This window comes from Nematostella vectensis, chromosome 6, assembly GCF_932526225.1.
Source record: "Nematostella vectensis chromosome 6, jaNemVect1.1, whole genome shotgun sequence".
Taxonomy (NCBI): domain Eukaryota; kingdom Metazoa; phylum Cnidaria; class Anthozoa; order Actiniaria; family Edwardsiidae; genus Nematostella; species Nematostella vectensis.
This window is the reverse complement of record NC_064039.1, coordinates 8,790,822-8,807,189: the sequence shown is the minus strand read 5'-3', so window position 1 is coordinate 8,807,189 and position 16,368 is coordinate 8,790,822. Positions and strand designations below refer to the sequence as shown.

Below are 16,368 nucleotides of genomic sequence, written 5' to 3'. Positions count from 1 at the left end.
AAGGGGTCTGGGCCCTACTTGGCTACGAGCACGACTTCAAAATGGCGGACAACGAAGATGAATCTCCGTGTAGTCCGCTAAACCACCCACAAATCATCTTCATCCGCCTGGGGAAGGATAAATCCAAGGATGCTATCCAGAACGAGGTTTTTAAAAGCGTCAGGAGGGCTTTTTATGGCAGCACAAACTCAGAAAGTGACTCTAAGAATGACAAGAATTACCTAGTTTTACCGGATATAGAATCTGCTGATATCCAAGATGTAGCATTAGGGCAAGACTATGTTGGGTTACTGCTAAATGATGGCCGCGTGTGTAGGTTTAAATGTAGTTGCAGTGATGTAAAGGGTTCTGTAAGGGTCCAGCCACCGTCAAACGAGGAACCGATCTTCCAAGTACAGAGTGATGAGGCGTTCGCTCGCAGAATGCAGGATCAACTCAACTCTGCAGGAAACTTACAACTCTCTAATTCTGCGCCGTCGGATAGTAGGACTTTCGAAAATTTATCTGCCCAAGGTCCAAGCTTTAGGTCTTTTTACCCTGTAGGGGAATCAAGTTTGTTAGAAAGTGTAAATTTTCCAACTGATTCGACGAATGGTCTTGATACGTTACTCTCTTCGACTAGTTCTACTAGAGTTCGTGGTGAGCGCGAAAATGGAACATCCCAGAACAGGAATCAAGGAGCGGAGAGTGTTGCTGAGACAAATACCACAACACCTCTAACTGGTTCTACATCAACATCTAATGCTACATCAGATAGCTCTAGCACTTGGGAGGAACCAAGAAGAGAAAATGCTTCTAACTCGAGCACTCAAAGTCAATCAGCAACACAGGGGAGTTCAACTCTGCGTAATGTACATGGTAGAACTCTAGAACGACTGCTGGCTCATAGGCAATCTGTGCGGAATTATAGACGGCATTCACGGGGTGGGGAACTAATGGCAATACCACTCCCTCAATGGCTAGAAAGTCCCACAGTTGTGCAAAGGACAATATTCTCCCCTAACCCTTATTCAAGGTCTCTCCTAGTACCATCACATGTTGTTATTCCTGCTTATTCCTTTGATCAGCAAAGACTTGGTTCAACATTTAGCTCCAGATCTGGTTCTAGTTTGACACCAAGATTCTTGACGTCACGGGCGAGGGGACGTAGGCTTGACTCATTGGAGTTTAGTTCAAATAGTCGACCTAGCTCACAATCTAGGGATAATATTGGTGGAACAATTGGTAGCGCCATTGTGGACAGTGATAGCGAGTTCAAGTTTCCTGAGGTTGGAAACATGGAATGGTTGCAGACAGCATCAGTAAGTACTAAGGGAGATTTATTTTATATGGGATAACCTTGAACAAGCATCTCCTGATTAGGGATAAGGGACATCGAAACCAATGGTCCTTTCTCCTATTTTGGGTTATATTTATAAGTAATAGCATGGCACCAGGGGAATTTAGTTATTAAATGCCCCTGCAACCGAGGGATGATTAGTTGAAGTCCCGTGGCCGCAGACAGAGGGACTTTAACTAGTCATCCCGAGGTTGCGGGGACATTTAATCACTAAATTCCCGAGATGCCACTCTATAAATTTGTAATACCATGATCACCAAGGAAATAAACTCGCAACTACGAGTAATATTAGGTTGGATGAGCGAACAGGGTTCAATGGATCAGGGCTTTGCATACGCATTGTTCTTTTTATCCCTCTAGAGACCACCACAAATCAAACATAGTTGATATGCATAGTTGCTCTACATATTGACAGTTTAGTTCTTTGACATCATTAGCGCGCATGCATACAGCAATCAAAATCATCCCACATGGATCTAGTGTAAGGTTGATTAGGTATCACGAGATCAAATACTCTGGTCTCTTGGCACAGGGTCTATTCCTGCACAAATCAGGAAGCTGCCTTCTATTTGTTTCCCTGGTAGAATCTTGGTTCTAAATTTCTCTCATGCACTGATTTAAAGGAGATTTAGAAGACAAAAAATTATTTTGTCGTTTTCTAAATCTCCCTCACCATTAATGCATGTGGGGAATTTAGAACCATCTATTGTTTTCGAGGGAATTTCGCTAGTAATCGTCCCTCAAAAAAAAAAGAATCCGAGGTGACCATGGTATTATTGATTAGATCATGAAGGTTAAGTTATACAGTATAGTTGAACCTCCATACCTTAAAACAGACTTCCATTAAGTGGACACCATATACAGTGTATATAACAGACCTAGCAGACACAGTCTATATAATATACCTCTATTAAGCAGACAACCCCTATATAACAGACCTCTATTAGTTAACAACCTCTATAAAACAGACCTCCACTAAGTTGACAACCTCCATATGACAGACCTATAGCTATGAAACAGACCTCTATTAAGCAGACAACCCCTATTTAACAGACCTCTATTAGTGAACAACCTCTATAAAACAGACCTCCACTAAGTTGACAACCTCCATATGACAGACCTATAGCTATGAAACAGACCTCTATTGAGCAGACAACCCCTATAATACAGACCTCTATAAGTGAACAACCTTTTTATGACAGACCTCCATTAAGTGGGCAACCTCTATATAATAGACCTATATAAGAGGACAACCTCTATATAACAGACCTCCATTAAGCAGACAACGTTTTATATAACAGACCTCTGTAAGGGAAGAACCCCTATAAAAAAATCTCTATTAAGTAGCAAACAAACTCTATATAACAGAACACTATAAGCAGACAAACCATTTTCAAGATCCTGATTTCAATTGTTCCAGTGAAATTCTATAAAAATGAATGGACACATTTTTTGGCCCCATTATATGTCCGTTGTCTGTTATAGGTATCTGTTATGTTAAGATTTCTCTGTGGTACAGAAGGCTAAACATTTTTTATGTAAAATATTCAACTGGCTGAGTCAGTATGATCATCAGAAGGTGTCAATAAGAGTACTGACTTGTGACTCGTTGCTAGGGTGATCCTGTTCTCTTCTCACATATTGTGGCTCTTCACTCTGCATTTATCTTGGTTGAAAAAACTCATGGAACTCTATACCACTGGCCTTACACATCTACCCCCCCCAACATGATTGCTATGGATACTAATGATGATAGTCTAGGGGGGAGCGAGTGCAAGGTCCCCCTTGCTGAGCTGTTCCCAATGTTGGAAGAAGTGAAACTAGTAGGGGAGAGTGTAGTGTTGCTGGCTGCTCATCGCATAAGATGCACCCTGGTGACAAAGACTGGCAAGATCTGCACATTCTACGACAAGATTATTAGAGGTATTGTTTGTTTAAAGCTTACTTATAAACATATCAAGTAATTTCTATCATTGGGCATCAAATATCTTGTACTAGGACGTTCTAAAGTCTGCAGCAATAGTTTTGGTGTCTTTGAAAATGTAAACATGTAAACATATCCTTATAAGAAGCTGTTAATTAAAAAGCTGATATCAAATTCTTCAAAAATCACTGTTTATTTAATCACTTTCCCTTACTTTTTCGACTCTATAGACATTCCTGTATAGCTTTTCATTTGAATTAAATCATATATATATATGATTTAATTTAAACATTTATTAAGAGATTTACTTTAAACATTTATGTATCCATACCTATATAAAATTATGCCATGTAAAATTATGGGAATCGTGGTACACAAATTTTTCCTCTGGGATGCTCGAAGTTCTTATTAATTCTCTCATTAATTATTAATTCTCTTACAAATTGCTCATACAGAAGCCAAGTGATCCACAATAAATTTTGATCACAAGATGACAAATATTGTGTGGTATAATATATACCACATAATTTGCCTTCTGTAACACAGACAACAGCAAAAAGATTAAAATACATGAAAACTTGCTCATCTTAAATGACCTACTTTTCTAGTGTTTGTGCAAGCTCTTGCAACCTACCTTTTCAGTGCACACAGATAAGCAAATATTGAAAACTTTCCCTCCCTAACCCTTTTCTAAGGACAGTAAATGTTATCAGAAAAAGCTGAAATCCAAATTTTGCAAACTTAGTTTTGCTTCAAGTGAACTTGCAAGGATTGTTTGAATGATGGGTTTAGTGGTATGTTATCTAATTTGCCATTAGCTACAGTAACAACCAGTGAATTACTTGTAGGTTTTGTAGAAGACTTGTGTTTGTCTAATTGCTGTTCTCTGTTGTCAGAGTGCAATAATGACCAACTACCAGCACTCTTACAGCAGTTGTCACACCCTGCGTTCTCATATTCCGAGCTGGAAGGTGACGAAGTTACTGCTGTTGACTGCAGTGACTTCTTTTCTGCAGTCATGACAAAACGTGGCAAGGTTTTCTGGTGGTAAGTAGACTATTGAGAATTATTTTTGTTGGCTGTCACAAATAGTAGGTGTAGTATGTATATAACTGTATTGTATTGTATATAATGTTCAAGTGCAGGCATTTATAGAGCAATCCTCCATATACGGGTGGAGCTGAATATATCTGGGTATGTTGAAAAAGTATGCAATCTACAGATTTATCCCTACATCACGGTTGCACACTCATTAGGGGATTTATCAAGAACAAATGTTTCCCTTGATTGCTTATATACATTCTATATTATTTATTTACAAAAAATATTAGCTCAAAATTTCAATAGTTTAATTGTTGCATAACAGTGCTTAGTTTCTGTGGAGGCATGAAGACACACAGTAGCTAGTTGTGCTTGTCTAATGTTAACTTGTAAGGATGTGTTATTTAGGCGCTCGTGTCTATTCCATTATTTTACCGTAAAGCCTACATACTGAAAGAAAGGCATTTCTGAAATATTTTGGAATTGAAGTTAAATACACCCAATGACTTTGTTTATTGCTTAGGGGTCTGTTGCCGTCTGAGGAGAGGCAGGATTTCAAGCAAAAACTGAATAGAACCAGCAGTAGTGCTTGCAGCATATCTGTGAATGACAAGGTTCAGCTACGGCAGCATCTCCCTGGTTTTCCAGGTGCACTTGTGTACAAGTCCTCCGACACCCATGGGTCTCAGCTTGCACGCTTACTGTCCCATGAGACCGAGGAGGGTGCGGCCCAAACTGGCATGAAGATCAAAGTGCGCAAGATCCCTGGATCTCCGGATCTGCCCACCCTGAACATGAATAGTGCCATTCCTATAAATATTCTGCGGCCGGAGGAGAATCAGAGGGGTGTGGCATCACCTCGGCATGTACTGCTGCAGGAAGCAAGATCATCCAGCCCTCATACCAGTATCAGGAACCGATCTTCATCCTCTGACCCTAACTCTAATAACCCTGATGTGGAAATCTGGGAAGTGAAAGATGTGACATTCTTGGAGAGTGAGAATAAGGTCCTGGGTACAGTTGCTGCTATTGATGGACCTCATGTTATTGTCAAGGTGGCTAATGCGCCTCCAAACAATGATTCACTGAGAGTCTTTAAACTCTCTGAGCTAGAGACTGTTCCTGATGTTGTTGAAACATCAGGGGCTTTATCTGTAAAGTCCTCCAGTTCTATCTATCGAGGATGTCTTAACTCCACACCCAAATGCATTTTGGACGCAGGCCGTGCTATGGACCCAAATGAAAAGCAGGTGCTTACTGGCCTCAAACCCATTTCTATGGCAACCACAGCTGCTGGTGTATCACTTCTTGTTCAAAGCCTTGACAACAATAAGACATACTTCCTTGGTCCAGTGAATGACAATGGTAGTGGAGACAAGATCTACACCTCTAGTTTAGACTCGTCAACATTGCAAGGCAGTGATGATGCCTCAGCTACAGTTGAAGGAGAGAGTGTCCTGAGTGCGGAAGCTGCCTTAGACAGCTGCACATGGGAAGAATCCCATCCTGCTGCTGGTCAAAAAAGAAAGCAGCCGAGTGAGTCTAGTGAAGGAGCTGATAATCTTAAGCCTCCATTTCTATTCAAGAACACACTAGCATGCTCCAAGTTCTCCTATGAACATGCCCAGCATCCCTCCCTTCACACCACAACAGGCTCAAATGTTGTTTTCTTGTGTGACCGGAATGGATGCTTGTACCCTCGACCATTTGGTACCAAGCTTTCAGATCCCTGTGCTACTGAGCTACCTCCTTTACAATGCTTCGGGCTGACTCACAGACTGGGGTTTGTTGGGAGTGCAGTCAAGGAAGAACAGGTCCTGATGGTATTTGTAGGTAAGTCTTCCCTTTAGGGCTGTGCTGCAGGTCAAAGTTAGTTACTGTATGTAAATTCAGACCTATAGGCTGCCCACACCACCTATTTTGTTGTTAGTATGATAACTCAACAGGTTCTTGATGTCTCAAGCCAAGGTGAGTAAATATCCATTGCAGACAAGTAAAATGCAGTCTCTATTGATTACTTACAGTATATACAGTATTTAATTTAAATACAGAGGCCTTAAAAATGCTCCTTTGGCACTGCAAATTACTGCGCATGGTTGAATCTATGGATTTTTCTTATGCTTGTATGATAAAAAGCATCAGAACTCCATCAATATGAAACGGTTGGACCCTAAAATATGTCCTTTATCAAGTAGGTTGAAATTTACAAAAATTATGTGAAGCTATTTTTATCAGGTCTTTGAAAACTGTCATTACATAATAACAAGTTGTTTTAGATTGTGGTGGAATACATGCGCCCCAAATTTGTACATCCAATGAAAGATTGAACTGGACAATTTTTAGGCCATTCTTTCAATGTTAGAATAAATGGTCCTTTATGTTAGATAGGAATTAGGATATTTATTGTCTTCATTTTATAAATCTGATAAATAAAAGTCATCTTAATTATAATCACTAGGAGATTATTTTTCCATCTCACATGGAAACTATCCTCTCTTAGGATTCAAGGAGTTGACATTGATACCTGCCATCCAGTCAGGTATTGTGTCCAAAGCACAAGGTGTCCTAGACATGCTGGAGGCCTTAAATACTAATGTGATGGGACAGAAAGGAAAGAAGGGGCCCTTGGAGAATTCTGCCAAAAGAGTGGCTGTAGAAAACAGTGAAGGACAACCAGAAAAGTCAAGCGAGCACCTGGAGTCTAGTGAATACCTGGAGCTGTGTACAGTTGTGCGGCAGTGTATCAATGAGCATACAAGCTCAAACCAGAATGTGCTTCACGTGTGTGTTGTAAACCCTGCGTTTATGTACACACCTCATGAGGATGAAACTAATGATGACAAGCAGAGCACTATTGGGAAACTTCTAGCAGAGTATAACAAAGGTGTGCATGCCAAATAAACCATTTCAGATTTATATTTCTACCAAAACACTATGAACTCATGGTAAAGCCTTGATCAACCAGAGATTAGCGTTGATGAGAGTTCTAACTATAAGCAACCCTCATTAACTTTGAAGCTATTCAAATTCAACATGAGAGCTGATGAGTTTTCAAAGTATTTTGGTCAGGTGTTCTCAAAAACGTAAAATTTAACTTGTAATTCCTGGTTCACTGAAGTGGAGTCGAACAATTAAAAAAAATTTTTTTAACTCTTATCTTCATTTGGTCAAGACATGCATTTCCTGTAATGCATAAATGTTGCATTGCTTGTAGTAAAGCTTTTCTCAATATATTGGCCTTACCCTGAAAACATTGGATATATTAGAATTTGTAACTTAATTCCATCAAAATGTGCACTCTTGGTGTGTTGTCCTTGTACTGTTATATATATCAACTTGGCATTATAGTCTTGTAGATTACTAGTATGTACCCTTTTTGGATATTGATAAGCAGTGTTTACTGTATTTGAGTAATACTTGTTGTTGTTTTTTCAGCCAAATCAGACTCAAATTCTTCTGACAAGGATGTTGAGGTTGCCGTGCTCAGTAAACTGCTTACTCATCCATTATTTGGCTCTGAAACAGTTCCCAAGGTAAGTAATCAGACAGACCAACCGACCGACCAACAGCCTGACATTTATGTGTTGTTTATTTGCCTTACTGCCTTGAGATTGAAAAGCTAACTAACTATTTGTTGAATAACAGCTCAAGGAACAAGATGCAAAAGGCTGCACTCCATTTATGCTTGCTATTCAGTGTCATAACTTCAAAGCTGCTTTGTACATCTTGAGCTTTGTAGAGAAGAACAAAGGTAATGTAAGACCTTCAGTGCAGCTTTGTACATCTTAAAAAAATGAACAAAGTGAAAGACTTATTGTTTGAGCCCTTCTTAGACACTATTTTTATATTTAGTCTTTCCAATTTGTCAGGAAATATTTCTAAAGTAATGCACTAACAACATAGAAGAACATTTAGTTTGCAAAAAGAAAAGGTTGGCTTTTAGTTCTGGTGAATACAATTTTCATGGTATGCCTTTTTATATGACAATCCTGCAAACAATCTGAATTCAATGTCTTTAATGAGTTCATAATAGAAAGTTTCTCTATTTCCAGGAAAGTGCTATGGCAGCTGCTCTGTTTCTCTCGAAGACATGATCTTCAGCTGTACATTTAACGGCATGTCTCCAGTTCATGCACTTGCAACAGCATGCACTGAGAACATGCCTCCCAGTGGTCTTGGCAATAGCCTGACGGTATCCAACTTACCATCCAGCTATACCCCACGTATGCTGCTGAAGCTCTTCCAATCAAGATACCCATCCGCTTACAGAGCAACAATCCCTCCTATGATTGAAGAGAAGAAAGTAAGTGTAATACCAGGTATTTATCAACACAAGGTTGAAAGAGTATGTTGAATGCCTCTGTGAAACCAAGTGGTTGCGTTGACATTTCAAGTGTTATCCCTTCGTCGGAGCAAAAGAAACTCAGATGAAGCTATTAGCTTTTGTGATTATAGAAAGTATAATACCAAATGGCTTTTAGCTTACCTCTTTCCAGTTAACAGTTAAGTGATTATAGAAAGTAAGAATACAGTGATAATATATAGCATTTAGGTTACCTCTGTAAATTTATGAACAGTTTAATAATTATATATTGATCTTGACAGGCTATTAGACATTTTATTAAAGGGTCACAGATTCCAGCCCCCCTCCCCCAATACAAAAATATATAAATATAATAAACAAACAAACAAAATGGATGCCTTCGAGTTTCTGTGTGTTTAGCCACTTTTCCAATACTGAAAAATGTATGTTTTTTTATTTAGTACCCTAAAGCCAAAACACCACGTCAAAGATTGCTTGAAAAATCCCAGAAGGAGAAAGAACTCCTAAACTGCAAGAAGCCAACTGTGCCAAAACCTGGCACTCTAAATGCTCCATCTAGCTCAACATCAGGGCTGGGCTCAAGGCTGTGGGCTCAGACTCCCAGCTTCAGTGACAATAATAGAATTCCAGTCATTGGAAGTCGGAGAGAGGCAATACAAGGTAGCCATCCTAAACACTACTTTTATTGTTTGCACACATTGTTATTTGAGTTCTTCTAAGGCTAGGGGTGCACTCACCCATGCAAACATCACCCGCATTAACCAATATTCCCAGTACATTTTCTACAGCCTAATCATTCAGAAGGATTGATCATCCTGAAACTTTGATCATTCAGAAGGGTTGATCACTCAGAAAAGATGATTACTCAGAAGAGTTGATCATTCGAAAGGGTTGATCATTCAGAAGGTCTGATCATTAAGAACGGTTGATCATTTAGAAGAGTTCATCATTAAGAGGTGATCATTCAAAAGGTTTGACCATTCAAAAGGTTTCATCATTCAGAAGGGTTGATCATTCAGAAGGGTTGATCATTCAGAAGGGTGATCATTCAGAAGAGTTGATCATTAAGAGGTGATCATTCAAAAGAATGATCATTCAGAAGGGTTGATCATTCAAAAGGGTGATCATTCAAACGAGTTGATCATTCCGAAGGGCTGATCATTCAGAAGTGTTGATCATTACGAAGGGCTGATCATTCAGAAGTGTTGATCATTCCGAAGGGCTGATCATTCAGAAGTGTTGATCATTCAAAAGAATGATCATTCAGAAGGGTTGATCATTCCGAAGGGCTGATCATTTAGAAGGGTTGATCATTCTGAAGGGCTGATCATTTAGAAGTGTTGATCATTCCGAAGGGCTAATCATTCAGAAGTGTTGATCATTCAAAAGAATGATCATTCAGAAGGGTTGATCATTCCGAAGGGCTGATCATTCAGAAGTGTTGATCATTCCGAAGGGCTGATCATTCAGAAGTGTTGATCATTCCAAAGGGCTGATCATTCAGAAGTGTTGATCATTCCGAAGGGCTGATCATTCAGAAGTGTTGATCATTCCGAAGGGTGATCATTCAGAAGTGTTGATCATTCCGAAGGGTGATCATTCAGAAGTGTTGATCATTCCGAAGGGCTGATCATTCAGAAGTGTTGATCATTCCGAAAGGCTGATCATTCAGAAGTGTTGATCATTCCGAAGGGCTGATCATTCAGAAGTGTTGATCATTCCGAAGGGCTGATCATTCAAAAGTGTTGATCATTCAGAAGTGTTAATCATTCCGAAGGGCTGATCATTCAGAAGTGTTGATCATTCAGAAGTGTTGATCATTTCGAAGGGCTGATCATTCAGAAGGGTTGATCATTCTGAAGGGCTGATCATTTAGAAGTGTTGATCATTCCAAAGGGCTGATCATTCAGAAGTGTTGATCATTCCAAACGGCTGATCATTCAGAAGGGTTGATCATTCCGAAGGGCTGATCATTCCGAAGGGCTGATCATTCAGAAGTGTTAATCATTTCGAAGGGCTGATCATTCAGAAGTGTTGATCATTCCGAAGGGCTGATCATTCAGAAGTGTTGATCATTTCGAAGGGCTGATCATTCAGAAGGGTGATCATTCAGAAGTGTTGATCATTCCGAAGGGCTGATCATTCAGAAGTGTTGATCATTCCGAAGGGCTGATCATTCAGAAGTGTTGATCATTTCGAAGGGCTGATCATTCAGAAGGGTGATCATTCAGAAGTGTTGATCATTCCAAAGGGCTGATCATTCAGAAGTGTTAATCATTCCGAAGGGCTGATCATTCAGAAGTGTTGATCATTTCGAAGGGCTGATCATTCAGAAGGGTGATCATTCAGAAGTGTTGATCATTCCGAAGGGCTGATCATTCAGAAGTGTTAATCATTCCGAAGGGCTGATCATTCAGAAGTGTTGATCATTTCGAAGGGCTGATCATTCAGAAGGGTGATCATTCAGAAGTGTTGATCATTCCGAAGGGCTGATCATTCAGAAGTGTTAATCATTTCGAAGGGCTGATCATTCAGAAGTGTTGATCATTCCGAAGGGCTGATCATTCAGAAGTGTTGATCATTTCAAAGGGCTGATCATTCAGAAGGGTGATCATTCAGAAGTGTTGATCATTCCGAAGGGCTGATCATTCAGAAGTGTTGATCATTCCGAGGGGCTGATCATTCCGAAGTGTTGATCATTCCGAAGGGCTGATCATTCAGAAGTGTTGATCATTCCGAAGGCAAAGGCTTGATTATTGTATGATGTATATCCGGCAGGTATGGTTATGTTCTCTGATGGGAAGGAGCTGCGCCAGGCTCTGACAGAGATGAATAAGCACATGGTGTCAAGTGAGAATGTGGCGCCCGAGGGCGGACTAACCAGCCTCATACAACACGTGCTAGATGTGCAGCTCACTGAGGTACACTCATGAATACACTGTACAGCTAGAAAAACCTCCACTTAAAGCCACATTGTCACCAGTTTACTTCCGGTCGATTACGTAACAATCTCCAATGATTTTTAACGGAAAATGCGAGAAATATTTCAAAATTGTTAAAGCAGTGTGTCTATTTGAAGTTTCTTTAAAGATGTGATTGATAATTTAGAGCAGATGGTCTGTTTAATTGCGTGGATTCTAGAATAAATTCTTGTCTTTTAACGGTTGAGGTTTACGTCGGACCTCTGGAAGTAAACTGGTGACAATACGGCTTTACAAGCAATGATCTAATCAATATACTTACAGCTAGATAAGCTCCATTGACTAGCAGTGATCTAATAAATATCAAATCTTCGTGGAGCACTATTCAAAATAAAGGATAGCAGAGCATTGCCTAGAAACATGTTATTGTTATTGTATTGTTTTCTTTTTGTTATTTGTAAACTGCCGCACTAAGCTTGGAACTACGCACTGTTATTGAATGTGTGCCTTTTGCGTCTTTTTGTGGTACTTTCTTAAGTATTAGAAATAAAATGAAACAATCGAAACGCAAAATTTCCTAGAAGTCTCATAAACTCAGAAGCTCAGGGTTAATTACAAGTGATTGTTTATTTGATAGTTTGATATGGTTGTTGTAGGTCTCTGCTCAAGAGAGCGATAAAGTTGAGATGGAAGTTGGTATTCGTGGGTCAGTCTACAACGTGTCAACATCTAGCGGTACCACTAAGATCAGCAGAAAAACTCAAACTAGTGACTCCACAGAGGACACAGAGACGGTGAGTATTGCAAGTCAACAGAACAGGCGTGGATGTGATAGTATATTTGCTACTGGCAATTTGTCAGTCGTCAATTCTGCATTTAAAGCGGCATTGTCACTAGTATTTTTCCGGTCGATTAAGTAACAATCTCCGATTATTTTTAACTGAAAGCGCTAAAAAATATTTCAAAATTGTAAAAGCAGTGTCTCTATTAGGAGTTTATTTGAAGATGTGACTGTTGATTTAGATCGGATGGCCTGTTTAAAAGCATTGATTCTAATAGATTCTTTCGTCTCAGTTCCCTTTGGAAGAAAACTGGTGTCATTGACGCTTTAAATGAGCCGATTGCCAGTATTTACGAAGGCTCATTGTTTATGTGTTTCTTTGTACAGGCAAACGAAGATGGTCTCATTTGCCAGCTTTTTGCCTATTTGCTGTCATACCCGCAGGTAATGGAGCACTATTGTATTTGTTCAGGTGATATATAGATAACGCAATTGGTTTACCGTGAAACCTGGATTTCGATCTCCAAGGTGCGGTGTCCATGCACAATGCATTTCTCTTGTGATCTTCTCTCGCATGACTTTACGATCTTGCTAGCATTCCTTTAGCACTATATTGTGATGTTTGCAAGTAAAGCACTGGAAAACAGACATTAATCTTTAATGGATCCTCCAATTTCTGAGTACATGACCTTGTTGCTGTATGTGATCCACAGATGGCCCATGTCACCAACGAAGTACAAGAGACTGTGCTAGCCTTCATGATCAACAACACCCGCTGGATCAAGCTCTCGCAGGCGCAGGGCCAGCGCCTGGTCAAATACAGTAGCACCATGTTCGGCCCTGGAGAGCCTCCCAACAAGGGAGATGGTACCTCGGCTACCAGGCAGCCTAACTCAGGCGAGGACATCACTGCAGAAATCAAAATCACAGGCACCAGCGGGTCCTCATCCATCGAAAGTAACCTTCTCGCGCAGCTAGATGAGATTTCTAGCAGTTTTAGAAACCTGGTGGACACGCTGGCATCCCTTGAGGGTCGTCCTGCAGAAGACCAGGAAGCAAGCGCTGGGAACAGTACTAAGGAGGGAACTGCCCAAGAAGGCCAGGCGAGCTCTTCGGGTGATCTTATCGACCTGAGTGAGCCTGGCCCTTCTTTGCCTCAAAGTCCAGGTTTCTCCAAGGATGAAAATCTGCCTGTTTTGATACAACTTGCAAAGAACTGGCACTGCGTAGCTACGACGGTTTTGGGACATGATCCTAATGTCTCCTCAGATGTTGATATGAATGTCCCTAGTTCCAGGCCAGGCCCTGCATGTGATATTGATGCATTCGTTTACGAGCTTTTGGTCAATTCCAAGAAAGCAGTGCTGGCTACATTTGTAGAGACTATTATTAAAGAGATGAACAAATACCCTGAGGAATTGAAACTGGCATCCTCTAGCGAGGGACTTGATAGGGAGGGTGAGGGGACGGCTAGCAGGGTCGCTATTATGGTAGGAACAAAGTTCCTGAGGGCTGTTGTTCGTCAAATGTCAGTGCACCTCAGTCGTAGCGGGGTGTCATATGTGGACCTGCGGAGCCGACTTGGCGTGGGTTCCCCATCGGGTATGCACTCTTTGGAGGGATCAGAGCAGAGCAACAGTGTTCAGTTCAAGAGTAAAGTCAGGTAAGAACAACAATGTCAAGTTAAAGGGTAAAGTCAGGTAAGAACAACAATCTCAAGTTAAAGGGTATAGTCAGGTAAATTTACCTTTCAATTGGCACAATTACAGTGTCTTAAAAAATGATATGAGCTACCACATATCCAAATTTTCTCTGCTATCGCATAGGGCAGTTCTCCATTTCTGATTGTGTTTGTAAGTCATACATTTTGCTTTCCCTAGGATGGTTTTGCGTGCCTTCTCTTGGCTAGCCGTCCATGTGCTGGTAGAGGCTTCTGAGGCCACGGTGCTCCCTGTGCGTGAGGGAGTCGCTAAAGCACAGGCGCGGTCTACAGGCGCAAGCATCAGTAATAATGTCACAAGTCCCAATATCTTTCCTGGACGATACCGGGGAGGTCGACCAGGTAACTAACAAATACTGTGGCTGGCTTTGGGTAGGAGGAGGGGGTTAAGAGGGGGGGGGAGGGGTTGGGATGGTGATGATTGATCACCCGTAATAACTTCACCTGTCCCAACACCCCCTCCCCCTCCCCTGGAAAGTACGGGGAGAGGGATGGCGGTCATGGGTGTGTACATGAACCATAAAACATTTGAATGGTGCTGATTTGTTGGGTGGGGTGTGTATGATTAGGGCAATAACAGTGGCTGCAAAAACGCCATTTACACCGCCATTTACACTCTTGAGAATAACCAAGACACATAAAGCATCCGTTAAAATCAAACATTGTCAAAAACTTCAAGCTCACGGTTTGCATAAGACGTCATGTACAATAGGTTGTGATGGTTTCTTGTAGTTTATTGGCTCTAATGGCTCTTGCATCTTTTACAGGTATTCGTGTAAGTCAGTATGATTCAAGGTCGCCCTCGCAAGAATCCACGCTACGCACAGCATACAGGTTTGTCTGTTTGTGTTTTTCTTTGATTTAACAGTTTATCTCAGTGTAAATCAAGGAATTGAAAGCCTAAGGCTCCTTTCGCATAGATGTAAAGACAACTCCTTGCTCTAGTATGGAACTTCGTCCTGATGATGATTTTTGTGCTTTAGGCGGCCGTCTGATCCGGTGTCAGGCCCAGTCCGTCGCTGCCGTGGCACACGTCTTGCTGCCATCAGAGAGGACTCCAGCTCACCCGAGAAAACTCGCAGCCCCAGTCCTCTCAATGTGCCACGCTACTCACGGACACAGGGCAGGCGTGGTTCCACCATGGACAGTGATAGGTATGGGGTGTGGTCATTGACAAATGCAAATAATTGGAGAGCAAAGCTATCAGAGCGAAAAAAAAATCATGTATCAAGCTTGTATCAAAATGATGATGATAATGGATGTGTAATTGCAGTGAATTGGATGGTGGTGTTGATGAAAATGGCTGTGTTGTCTCGCAATCAGTCAGATGATGATGGCTATGTTGTCTTGTAGCGAGTCGGATAATAAAGCATAATGATGATGGATTTGTTTGTTGTATTGCAGTGAGTCGGATGATGATGATGGCTTTGTTTGTTGTATTGCAGTGAGTCGGATGATGATGATGATGATGATGGCACTATGATCAGACGGGCTATGGAGGATGATAGTGATCTGGATATTGAGGAGACTGAGGCATCACGCGTCTCGCTCGCCACTGGTGGCCTCAACCGAGACCACCCTTATGCCTGGGCTCTAGACGGCAGACTGTCAGGACTTGGTGATCAAAGCAGCAACAATCACTCACACATCACTGTAAGTACGAGGCTCAGCCAGAAGTTTATTTTATGTGTTCTTTCACTGATACTGAATCTCGATTCATCTAGAATTTCTTTGACGCTATTTAGGATTAGATATCCATTGCAAGCGATTTTCAAATAAAGTGAGTTCTTATGTGCATTATCGTGTTTCTGCTGCAGTTTCCACACTACATCACGAATATCATCACCCCACCCAGCGTGCACACTGGGAACTGCTACCTGACCCGCATGTTCTCACGCCTCGTTAAGGAAGCGGTGGACCTGGTACGTGTGCTGAGCTCGTGTGAGGAGGAGAAGGAGTGTATTGCCGATGAGGGGTTTCTCCCCACCCTTTGCATGAGCCAGGATGAGTGTGCATCCATTCAACATCAGGTGACAGTGGTGCTGGACGCCTCCTGGGTGTGGCTTGCCAAGATCATGGACGTGGTGGAAGGGCAGCTGCATTGTGGGAAGGATTTTGATACGAAGGTCAGTATACCCTCCCTTTTTGATAAAAGTGTCTCGGTGATATAGGTGTCTGGTTGGGCTCAGGGACGCCCTACTGGTGGGACCAGTGTTTCCTCAGGGCTTGTCCAGGGTCGGCTTTGGTTAAAGGTCATGTCAGGAGCTGGTCCAGGGTGGCCATAGTGGTGGGACCATTGTAATCAGGGGCCAGGTTAA

General features: G+C 41.4%; 1 protein-coding gene across 3 annotated transcripts in view; it reads left to right on the top strand.

Moving 5' to 3' along the window:
- The first annotated feature begins 15 nt into the window (after positions 1–15).
- LOC5508594 overlaps positions 16–16,368 on the top strand; it is a 27,207-nt gene continuing 10,854 nt past the window's right edge. For all 3 annotated transcript variants that reach the window (XR_007311895.1, XM_048728890.1, XM_048728889.1), the window contains exons 1-18: positions 16–1,301; positions 2,956–3,262; positions 4,160–4,310; positions 4,828–6,137; positions 6,805–7,188; positions 7,740–7,837; positions 7,950–8,055; positions 8,357–8,607; positions 9,069–9,288; positions 11,407–11,549; positions 12,206–12,343; positions 12,718–12,774; positions 13,044–13,993; positions 14,211–14,392; positions 14,818–14,884; positions 15,034–15,204; positions 15,496–15,703; positions 15,868–16,176. Coding sequence is in view for 2 of the 3 variants with exons in the window: in XM_048728890.1 (XP_048584847.1) it covers positions 42–1,301; positions 2,956–3,262; positions 4,160–4,310; positions 4,828–6,137; positions 6,805–7,188; positions 7,740–7,837; positions 7,950–8,055; positions 8,357–8,607; positions 9,069–9,288; positions 11,407–11,549; positions 12,206–12,343; positions 12,718–12,774; positions 13,044–13,993; positions 14,211–14,392; positions 14,818–14,884; positions 15,034–15,204; positions 15,496–15,703; positions 15,868–16,176 (6,312 nt within the window). In the remaining variant the exon portion in view is untranslated. The remainder of the gene's footprint in view (positions 1,302–2,955; positions 3,263–4,159; positions 4,311–4,827; positions 6,138–6,804; positions 7,189–7,739; positions 7,838–7,949; positions 8,056–8,356; positions 8,608–9,068; positions 9,289–11,406; positions 11,550–12,205; positions 12,344–12,717; positions 12,775–13,043; positions 13,994–14,210; positions 14,393–14,817; positions 14,885–15,033; positions 15,205–15,495; positions 15,704–15,867; positions 16,177–16,368) is intronic.